An 11,724-nucleotide genomic window follows, 5' to 3' on the forward strand; every position below is an offset into this window, starting at 1 on the left:
TTTTGTCTAACAGCTACACAAGCACTGACCTTGAGATAAGCAATATTAACACAATTGTAGCTCACTACCAGACACTGACTAACTGACAACCTGTTTCACAAGCCATAACTACAGCTTTAATTGGACAAGAGACTGATTTCAGTAACTTTCTCCTGTTAGGAAGACCACTGACCATGGACTGGTTCTGGGCCAGTTTACAGAGGCCAGAACTTGAGTGCCTTCATGTCCCTGCTTTACCTTTCGACTTATAGAGACTAATTGTAATACATTTACATGTTAAGTTTCCACCCCAACATGAATGGGGTTCATATATAACATGCATGTTTATTCAATAGGCATGCATTAGGACTCACTGAATTATATTTATATCTCCTATAACCTGTTGAATATGTATGCTTAGCCAACCTATCCAGCGTAAATTCCTGTCTTACCCCTTCCTCCCTCAAAGTGCCTGTTTCCAGGTTCTGCCAGAGGCTATGCTTCCCAGACTGTCAGAATGGCCACCTTGAAGACTGTAACTCTTTATAAAAAATAAAATCTCCTTTCCAAATTTACAAATTCTGTCATTTTTAAGTCAGCATACTGTAGGTCTGAGGTCCCCAGTTAAGACAGAAATGGATCATCTTAATTCAAGTTGGGACTGACCTTATTTAAAGCTAGGCTTTAGATATTGTGAAAATAAGTTTATTTTCCATTCATCTTTATTTCTAGAGCATAACGTTACCTGGTACCAATGGAAATTCAAGGATGTATACCAGGAACCTTCCTCCCTTGGAACCTGAACTTCAGTTTCTGTGTCCCAGCCTTTTAAAACTGCTGAAAACTTCACTGCTTCTCAGCCTAATATCCTCAACTTTCCTATCAACAAATGTCTCAAAGAAAAAAGTTATACCAAGTCTAGGTTTCATATATGTGGAATTATTTTGTCTTTAAAATTTTGGTCACACAAGTCTTCAATACTTTGTTAGCTCCCCAATGTTTTCAAACAGATTGTTTGAAACTGTTCAGCTTTCCTAGTAGATCTTCATGGGAGGGTTTGCTCTGAAACAAGGTGATCTACTGTTGCTAAAAATGTTATTTTTCTTGTTCTCCTAATTATTAAGAACTTCTTCCATAGTAGATGCCCTCTGGTAATTATTTAATTGAGAAACAAATATTTTGGCACTCTGTCTACCTTGTGAACAGTTCGCGCACATACCTCTCCCCTAAACCTCCTCATCACTAATTTTCCAAGTTTGTTCTTTCCAAGTCCCTGAAAAGCCAGCCAACTCACATGCTATTGCTCATGAATCAGGCTGTCTCTCTTTCCATGCCAAGTGAACAAGTTATATCATTGAAATTTCTGCCCATTAGTAAGATTTCCCGCTGCTGCTGTCTTTCCTGAGTGAGATTGTAGTACAGCAGCCTTTCTCTTCCAGTGGGTTCCAGCATGCCATGCACATTCATCTATAAAACAGACCCATACTTTTGTATTCTCTAGTTACAGGGAATGTTCCATTAGGCCACAGATGTAGGTTGATAGGGAGGTGGCCAAGCAGTAGGAGACAGTACCTTGCGAGTCTGAACTTCTTGCTTATGTAGTTTTCTTGTGCCTTTTAGTCATGTTTAAATTCAGTCAGTTACGTATAATTCTCATCTTAAAATAGAATTCTGCTGTGCATATCTAGTTATGTAGTTTGATGAACTAAACAGTGGTTAGTTCATGATAATATTTCTAGATGCATAGTTACTTGGAATAACATAGTCAGATGTTGGGTACCAGCCAGCACCCAGGAGTTACTTTCCAAATATAGAGCGGTTATTGGCTTATTTCCTCTACACAGCATCTCACAAGCTCCCCAATCTGATTATTTGTTATGATACAGTTTGAGGTCTCCAGAAATTAGCCTCAGTTCTGAGCTTTTAGCTAATAACTCCCAGAAGATCTTGGTATTTTATTTTCCTTAGTGCACAGTCACTCTGAAAAGTGTCTGTAGGTCCCACTGGGAAAGGTTTGATGTAAGATTCACAGTATACACCAGTGGCTGCAAGATCATTCCTTAGAGGTACCCTTTCTTCCCCTCAGTTGAGTAAGAAGTTTAGAAAACATACTACAGCATCTTGAGTTAGACTTTCTTGCAGACCTAGAGATTTTTTTCTGCCTGAATATGTCAAGCAGTATCCAATAGGTGGCCCAATTATTTCATTTTAAAGAATGCTCTGATTAGCTATCACCACAAATCCCTGTGGGCCAAAAATTCACTAATTACCATTCAAATCCTGTGGTTATTGTGGTAGGTCCACTCACCTTGTCTTAGATAATTAAGCCCTGTCACCTGACTTCCACTGCTCTGGGATTCCATAATTCACATTAAGATGAGGTAAGACAATTCTCTTGCAGCATTCTCCACCATCGTCTCCAGCCTACAAAGCACAGGCCCACAGAAATCTTCAAAGATGCTCTTGACCCTCTCACAAATGCATTTCTTAATGCCTCGGAGTATGTCTTCACAAATGCTGCTATCCCATATATCACAGTTCTATTCCTTCTCTACTAGTGTCCTTACTTTATTGTAAAAGCGACTGCATTTGGAGCATTTAATTGGCAGCAGAACTGCAACACCACGAAGACCTAGCCTTGGTTCACAGCTATATCTACCCTAAGATGAGGGATTCCTTCAACCCTGCCTTAGAGGCTTTCTGGTGCTGTATATATGTTCTCTGTTGTATTTTTGTAACTTCCAATGTCCTCTTTTTTCCATGCATACTCTCTAGGGTTGTCAGATGAACACAGATGACTCCAGAAACATTTTGGTAATTATTTTTGTTTTAGTACTTAAGTAGCATAACCATTTGATTTCTCAAAGATTTGGATTTCACTTGCACTTCATTTCATGCCACCAGTGGTGTATGAGTTATCATCATACTACTACATACCACGTACTTGTGAACCTCTCCTATCGCCTTCTCCCTACTGTTCTCAACCCTATTGTCAGTAGGTTATTTTTTTCCCTCAAATTTACAAGGAACCCAATTCCTGGGGTGACTTTCTGTATCTGTTACTGTACCTGAAAAGTACATTGCAGGAAACAGGGGGTATATTTGCAGTGGAAAATTTGAGGGCAGTTCTTAATAAAGGAGAATAGACAAAGGTATGGGAAGGGTATTAGAGAACAAAAGTGAGTAGTGCAATACACCATGGCTACTAAAGGTGAGATTACCAGAAGTAGGCCTGAGGCACAGAGGGAAAGAGGGGTAATTAAAAGTTGGAGGTGCAGAGCCTAGGAATCTTGGGAGAAGGGACTCCACCAGCATCTGACAACACTGCAGGGAACAAGTTGGGAAACAAATTTCCTGACTGCACTCACCACTGCTGGCTCCCAGAGGATGAGGGAGCCCTTTGATATGGTCCATATAGGTCAGAGTCCCTTGGGAGACAGAGCAGGGTAAAGAAGAATGGAGAGTGAATTGGGATAGGAAGATGAGGAGATATCCACAAATGAGTGAGGGCCATGTTAACAGCACTTATTAGGAATTGTGCCTGCAGCTTTATGCATATGGTAAGGAGGAGGATAAAAAGCATATTATTTTGTGAGGGTGAACTCCAGCAGGGCTGAGATTTGCCTGAGCTTTCTATCAAAATAAGAAATGTGCCTGCGTGGCATTGACCCATGGTAAAGGCATAAAACATATTGATTAAGAGTGCTGTTTGATAATCATGGGTCTGAGGAATTTGGGATGATTTTTACCAGCCTGTTAGTTTTATTTATGATAGTGAGATTGATCATTTAAATCTAGTCTCAGTGAACCACATTGCCAAAGGCTCTGCCGTTGAGACTGGCTACATAGCAAGAATATGCTTACACAACCAGTAATGCACCAGAAACCTGGACTGAGACTCTATTTTGCGTTCTCTGGTTTCAAAGTATTTTATGCATACATTAATGGTTCATGATCTGAAAAGAGAAGTGCATCCTGCCAGGGCTATTATAAAGAGGGAAGATAATCAAAGCTCATACCTGGCCACTCCAGATCCCTTACTATTAGACAGCTTTTGACTATGATGTTTCCCCTTAATGCTGCTGCTATGTTGCATCCATTTTTTTTTTTTTTCTCCAACGAACTGTAGATTTGCAATCATCACCATTTGGGGTCCCAAGAGACTTCTTTAGCAGTGGAACTGTTCAGCTGCCACAGTTATCATGGCATCTGGAGGAGGAAATACACTATACTATGATATGCTTTGACTTTGCCTTTGTTTATAGGTGTGGTTTGCTCTAAAGATACTTTCAGGTTCTATGCAATAAATATATTAAACCTTGAGTTTATGGATTTTTACTCTTAACCTTTGTTTTAGAACTTAGAAAAGCCTTCACCTTCCCCACCAAAAAAGAGACACTGTAAAATCTTTTTTTCTGCTTAACTTATGGTTTACAGTTAATATGATCGAGATCATAATGAATATATAAATCAGTAGTGATTAGCCTTTATTATGAATCAGAATCACCCAGGCAGCCTGCTTAAGATGGAAATTATAGAGCTCCACCTAGTGGATCTGACGTGGGGATTATAAGTTCACATTTTTGGTGAAGTCTTAAGGTGATTCTGACATGTGACAAACTAGGATACTTTAAAAATGCATTAATAAATGAGATAAGGTTAAATTCGTGGTACAAACCCTTCTCCATGGTGTTCCTTTTAGAATTGCAAGTAAATGCTGTTAGAGATATAGAGTCCACAGTTTTTTATGTAGACAGGGAATGATCTTGGACAAGAATTCTTGACTCAGGTATTATTATTTACAAATTTATCAAGAACCTATTACTTGTCAGGCACTGTGCTAGGCATTAGGGATACCAGGATAAAGAACAGGTTGTGCTTTTACAAGCAGAGTCCAATGTTCCTCAATTTTAGAAAACCTCACCCCACAGTCAGAAACATATTGTTCAAATATACATAACTGAAATACAAATTTCAGAAAATAATATTAATCCTGCCTACCTGCCATATAATGTGATGTTTACTATCTGGTTCTGGTTGAATCTATTATATCCTATTTCATTTAAAAATGTTGCAGGTCTTGACCTGCTGAATTTGTTTTAAACTCTGCAAATGTAGGAAGGTGAAACTTCAGTTTGACAAACACAGGTCCATTTAAAAGTATGTGATGTGCATCCTATGAAGCACATGTGTTTATCCTTCTAGGCACATGTGTCATGAGAAGGTGGAATTGGGAAGACTGAGAGTTTCCTCATTAACCTTGCTTCTCAAACTTTAAGTTGTACAGGAATCACCTGCAGATCTTATTAAAACCAGAAAAGATTCTCATTCAGTAGGTCTGGGGTGAGGATCTGAGATTCTACATTTCTATCTTTCAGTTGATGCTGATGCAGCTAGTCCATGAACCACTATTTGAGTAGCATTGCTCTAAAAATTACAAATGTGGGTAGGGGTGTTAAACTGGTAAGGTGAGACCTGGAAGAACTTTCCTATAAGAGAAATTCCTCTAAGGAAAGATGAGTCAAGCATACAAGTCACTGACAGATGAGAACAGATGAGTGTGTGTCACTCAAATTTTACCCCAGCCTTCTATCCTTGAATCTGGTGGAAAGATGGCTGTATGCAAATACTTCCAAACCAACAAGCATAGAAACAATTGTTTTACCAAAAATCTGAAATCCCCCAGGGACTGAAGTATCACTGAGGTGTTACCCTATTGGGCGAGTATAACTCTAAAGTGAGGAAAGGGACTTTATCCACATTTTCGTAGGTGTCGTGGAATGGGGTCAGTAGGCTTGGCTCACTGGGGACTCCAGGGAAATCAACCGGACCTTGTTATCTTGAGAACTTCAGCCCATCAGCATCAATGGGAGCTTTAGGAGGGTGCAAGATTTATAAGAAGGAGCACAGTGCCCAGTGGACATGACATTGTCTAAGAGAGGATGGCACCCACCTTTCAGTTTCCTAGACTTATTCCTGGATACAGGTAAGATTTACCCTAGTTCTCTTCCAAGTGTCTGAGGGGGTATTTTTTCTGCTAGAGCAGGGGAGAAGGTAGATGCCAACCCAACACATATATTCTCTACCTCATCCAACCCACTCAGCAGTTCTGAAAAGCGAAGTATTATCTCCATTTGACAAACAACAAGACTGTCCATTAGAGCAATGGATCTGTAATAACCCCAGGTTGACTTCTCCAGATGAGTCCCACAGGTAGGTAATGTGAATTTTACCTATCGTTTTAAGTTCTGACAACAAGAACTTTAAGTGTCTCTACTGAACTTCATAAGTTCACTGGACAGTTATTCTCTTTGTTTTTTACATACTGTGTTCTGATTTTTAAAAATATTTTATTATTTTTGTGAGAAAAGTAATTTGTGTTCTCTGGGAAAAGAAAGATTAGTAGAAAGAAAGAAAACAAAGAAATGAAATCACCTGCTAGCTCACAACTCAGAAAACCACTGTTAACCTTTCATGTATTTAACAAAAACAGACAGATTCTGCAGATGATATTACAAGCTGCTTTATTTTTCCATGAATCATGACGTCTCTGAAATGCACCGGTGTGAAAATCTGCTACTGAAACATAGAGCAAGCAAGCACTGGCAGGTGGGTCAAAAGGCTACTGGTAGCAGGAGGAACAACTAAAGCAAAGTATTACCATAAGGTTAAAACATATGGCCTGATAAATGCCTGCCAGGGACACTACACGTAAGGAATGTCTTCAGTGTCCCTTCGTGGGGCCCTGCAGCCACCCCTGAATTCCCTTGGACCCCTAGGATAGAAGGGGTCCTGTAAATTTCTTTGCATCCACAAAAACGCCCCCAATTTCTGTTTGCTTTTTCTCCTTTTATCCTCCACCCTAGCCATGTTGTCAAATTCTCTTATCATGTCCTCATTGCTGAAATTCATATCATGTATGGCTTCCTTATATTGCTTGAGGTACTGAGCCAGCCCCTTGTTTGTTTTTCTTTTGGCTTTCCTGGGTATATCATCCTCAGCTGGGCGCTTTCCTGCAGACCTCCTTTCACTTTCTGGCTCTCCCTCACTCTCTGGCTCTCTTTCACTGTCTGGCTCTCGTTCCCCCTCTGCCCTTCCCCCTCTCTCTGGCTTTCCCTCTCTCTCTGATCCTCCCTCCATCTCTGACTTTCCCTTCCTCTCTGACTTTCCTTCTCCTTTTGCCTTTCCTGCACTCTCTGGCTTTTCTTTATCCTTTAACGGTTCCTCATCTCCTGTCTTGCCCTTGTTTTCTGTCTTTCTCTCGTTTTCTAACGTCTTGTCTTCCAGAGTACAAGCTACTTCTGGCTTTCCCTCGTCCGGTGGCTGTTCTTCATTTTCTATCTTTCCTTGGTTCCAAAGCATTCCTTCATTTTCATTGAAGAATTTTTCCATGTCGAGATTTCCCCTCCTTTTCCTTTCCTGGGGGATGCGGGTTGAGGGAAGGGGAGACAAAGAGGAGACATGGGAGACTGAGGGCCTGGCGTGGAATGCAGGTCTGGATACTACTTGCATCTCACCCCTGGTGAGGGTTCCCCTAAGCTGACCGGACCTCCAAGAGGGCCTTCTGCCCACCACATAGCCTGCCACTCCTCCCACACACGTGAGCCAGCTGTTCCCTGACAGGCCCTGCCACCTTCTCTGCACTGGTTCAGCCTGGTAAGGTGTGTGTTCATGTGGGTGGGCGGAAGGGTAGGGGCCCCGATTCGGCCCTAGCTGGGTCCTTCACACTCTCAACCCTTGTGGGCCCCTGTCCATGCAGCCCCTTGCTTTCACGGACCTGCGGGGGATTCTGGACAGGTTGCTCCTCCTTTTCAGGCCTCTTAGAGCGCTGGGAACAACAGACGCGCAGACCTGCGGACAGATAGGAGACAGGGGCAGGGACTGCGCGCTCAGCGGGCACACAGGGACTCGGTTCCCTTTCCTGAGTCCAGGCCCTGTTCACCCAACGTTTTTCTCCCCTACATCCCCCGCACCCCAACCGCCATTTCCTTCCAGGCCTCGGGCACCAAACCAGGATGCTTTCCAAACTGCGTTTGTCTCTGTGTCCCCCTTCCCTGAGACAACCTGCCCCAGCGCCACCCCATTTTTGCGGAGATCAAGTGTTTCTATGGGCGTAGATTGTGAGAAGGGATTATTTCTAGAATATGTCTACGTTTCACTGTCGCACTGCGGAGTCGCTACCCCCACCCCTCATTTCTAGCACTAAAAATGGATGGATGACTCAGTGCAAGGGGGCGTCGTGAAGGCGAGCCAGGCTCGCTTCGGGAGTTCTCCCTCCCCTGTCCCCACCCCGGTCCGCTCCGCAGGCATCCCCTTCCTCACCAATCTACAGGATTCCTTCTCCGCTCCCTCCCCAATCCTACTGCCAGCCCCCTCCACCCGTCCCAGGGGCCGCCGACAGCGCCCGCTTTCACACTGACCTGCGGGTACCCAGGACACGCCTGTGCTTCCTCCGGCTCGCGGAAGCCGGCTCGCTGCTCCCCAGCAGTCTGGGCAGCTCAGACAGCTTATTCTGCGCGGGCGCCGGGACCCGACCGCTGGGCTGGCTGGCGGGCTGGCGTGGGGGCTGGTGCCCACGTAGGCGTCCGACGGGTCACGTGAGCGCCGCGTCACTGGAGCTCGGCCCAGCTCTTGCCCGACACACCTCACCTTGGAGCTCGGCGCCCCCTCTTGCCTGACATACCTCATCTTCCATCCCTGAGGGACCAGAGGCTGGGGACTGTCGGAGTCTCGGTGCGTTTGTGTAGCAAAGTGGGGTCGCGGAGAAGAGGAGGAAGGGTGGCTTTCTGACCCAGGTGCTTTACCTGACGCAGCTCACAGCATCCTCGCAAGGCATCTCTCTCTGATGCCCATTATCGCCAGGTGTGACAGCTGATCAAAGAGGGTACCCGACTTTGCCAAGAGCGCTCAGCCCCAGAACTCCACAGCCCACTTTCAATACTGGCTCTGCCTGACTCCAGAGCCCGGGGTAGTGACGCCTGCCAGGAAGCTGAGCTGCCACCTTGAGTGGCGGTGTTCCTGGGGTTCTGTCCTGGGCCTCCTCTCTCCTCAGTCCTCAAGTTGTCTCTCCCTGCGTGATCTCATTCATTTCCAGAAAGCACCGATGACTCCCAGATCTACATCTCCAGGCTATTCCCTTCTCCGTGTCTCATATCAACTTTGCCAACTCTCTATTGGACATCACCGCCCGAGAGTCCCTGAGGGACCTAAAAGCCCGTGTACCCCAAATTTATTTCACCAACTTCCTTCTTGCCATCTCCCATGGCCTCTCTGTGCACTTGAAACTTACCTTCCAACATTTGATCAGTTTTCATAGAGAGAGAATCTCAGACAGGTAGAAAAGAAAGCATTAAAACCTTTTAAATATGAATTTCAGATGCACAAATTCATCATAGTCCTTGGTTTACAAGACACCCTTATTATTGATCCCTGCTTGTCCCTCTTCCTTCCCTTTTCTTTCCTGTCCTGTTATGTCCTTCCCTGCCCATCCTTTGTCTTTTTTTCTTTCCTTTTCTTTCACATTTGTGAAGCTACCACCCACAAAAACTAAAAGTTACCAATATTTTAACTTCTACAGTGTAGTGACATGTATATGTATATATACACATATGTTTATTTATACACACATATATGTGTAGATGTATATTGTGTACATATATATGTGTATGTCGTGTGTTTTTTTGTGTGTGTAAATCTGGGCAACAACTATTTTGGTTTGCAAAATACCTTATCATGATTATATGATTATGAATTATGTATGTTACACAAACAATTCTGATTATATTTCTGCTACACATCTTTCTTCATTTAGTAAAACCTCGATCTTCCTACAATATTTTGCTCTATCAATATGTGTGTTTGTCATTATCACCACATAACCAACAGTACTGTCCTCAATGTTGAATTTTTTCCTGAATTATAGAGGCTGGGTGTTTCCATTTCCTCAGTATAAACTTTCATAAAATTATTATAATTATTCAAGAATTTGATGAAAATAATATCAAATCAGTTGAAAAGAACTGCTTTTCTGTTTTAATCATCTAATTATAGTGATTTTAAGCTATCTTTGGTAACTATTTGCTAAGTTATTTTGGTAATGGAGCCAAAGTATTAACAACTATTTCTCCTCTTTTAAAACATATACACAAAAATGTGGAATTCAAAATTAGTATCATTAAATTCAAAGAAATGTCATTTTATCTAAATTAAAAGATCTGTTCACAAAATGAGAAGTCAATACAACTTTTGCATTTGCGTGTAATAAATTGACACATTGTTCCTCAAGTAGTTACTACCTTTGGAAGAAGATATAATGACAGTTCTCTTGATGCATAATATATGTTGATTAAACATATTTTAAGTTAAATGTTTGTCATCCATTTTCTTAGAAAAGTAACCATTACTGAACATACCATTCACTAGAGACCTTTTGTTTCTTATTGCAGAATAAAAGTATCATTTCCTTTGCCGGGGGAGATGCGCTCTTATTTTTTGAATTTCCAGCTTTTCTGCCCTGCTTTTTCCCCATCTTTGTGGTTTTATCTGCCTCTGGTCTTTGATGATGGTGATGTACTGATGGGGTTTTGGTGTAGGTGTCCTTCCTGTTTGATAGTTTTCCTTCTAAGAGTCAGGACCCTCAGCTGTAGGTCTGTTGGAGATTGCTTGAGGTCCACTCCAGACCCTGTTTGCCTGGGTATCAGCAGCAGAGGCTGCAGAAGATAGAATATTTCTGAACAGCGAGTGTACCTGTCTGATTCTTGCTTTGGAAGCTTCCTCTCAGGGTTGTACTCCTCTCTGTGAGGTGTGGGGTGTCAGACTGCCCCTAGTGGGGGATGTCTCCCAGTTAGGCTACTCAGGGGTCAGGGACCCACTTGAGCAGGGAGTCTGTCCCTTCTCAGATCTCAACCCCCGTGTTGGGAGATCCACTGCTCTCTTCAAAGCTGTCAGACAGAGTCGTTTGCGTCTGCAGAAGTGTCTGCTGCGTTTGTTTAGTTTACTGTGCCCCGTCCCCAGAGGTGGAGTCTACAGAGACAGGCAGGTTTCCTTGAGCTGCTGTGAGCTCCACCCAGTTCGAGCTTCCCAGCAGCTTTGTTTACCTACTTAAGCCTCAGCAATGGCGGGCGCCCCTCCCCCAGCCTCGCTGCTGCCTTGCCGGTAGATCACAGACTGCTGTGCTAGCAATGAGGGAGGCTCCGTGGGTGTGGGACCCTCCTGGCCAGGTGTGGGATATGATCTCCTGGTGTGCCTGTTTGCTTAAAGCGCAGTATTGGGGTGGGAGTTACCCGATTTTCCAGGTGTTGTGTGTCTCAGTTCCCCTGGCTAGGAAAAGGGGTTCCCTTCCCCCTTGTGCTTCCCAGGTGAGGCAATGCCTCGCCCTGCTTCAGCTCTCGCTGGTCGGGCTGCAGCAGCTGACCAGCACCGATCGTCCGGCACTCCCCAGTGAGATGAACCCAGTACCTCAGTTGAAAATGCAGAAATCACCGGTCTTCTGTGTCGCTCGCGCTGGGAGTTGGAGACTGGAGCTGCTCCTATTCGGCCATCTTGCTCCGCCCCCTCCATCCTTTCATCATTCTATAATGACCTTCTTTGTCCTTTTGTTGCTGGTTTTGATTTAAATTCTGTTTTATGTACTGTATCTGTTTGCATGAAATATTCCTCTCCCTTAACTTTCAGTCTACATGTCCTTACAAGTTAAATGAGTTTCTTCCGGGAAGCATAAGTTGGGTCATGTTTTTTTACACATTT

At 43.5% G+C, this 11,724-nt stretch overlaps 1 protein-coding gene across 1 annotated transcript; it reads right to left on the reverse strand.

Annotated features, from left to right (window-relative positions):
- Window positions 1-6,486: 6,486 nt before the first annotated feature.
- LOC105499329 (transcription elongation factor A like 2) lies at window positions 6,487-10,614 on the reverse strand. Its single transcript, XM_011771876.2, has 3 exons — window positions 8,400-10,614; window positions 7,757-7,830; window positions 6,487-7,398 (listed from the first exon to the last, which is right to left on the reverse strand). Exons 1-3 carry the CDS (start codon window positions 8,665-8,667, stop codon window positions 6,685-6,687), a joined length of 1,056 nt encoding a protein of 351 aa, XP_011770178.1. The 5' UTR covers window positions 8,668-10,614; the 3' UTR covers window positions 6,487-6,684.
- Between the last annotated feature and the right edge of the window lie 1,110 nt (window positions 10,615-11,724).

Source organism: Macaca nemestrina, chromosome X, assembly GCF_043159975.1.
Source record: "Macaca nemestrina isolate mMacNem1 chromosome X, mMacNem.hap1, whole genome shotgun sequence".
In the NCBI taxonomy this organism is placed as follows: Eukaryota; Metazoa; Chordata; class Mammalia; order Primates; family Cercopithecidae; genus Macaca; species Macaca nemestrina.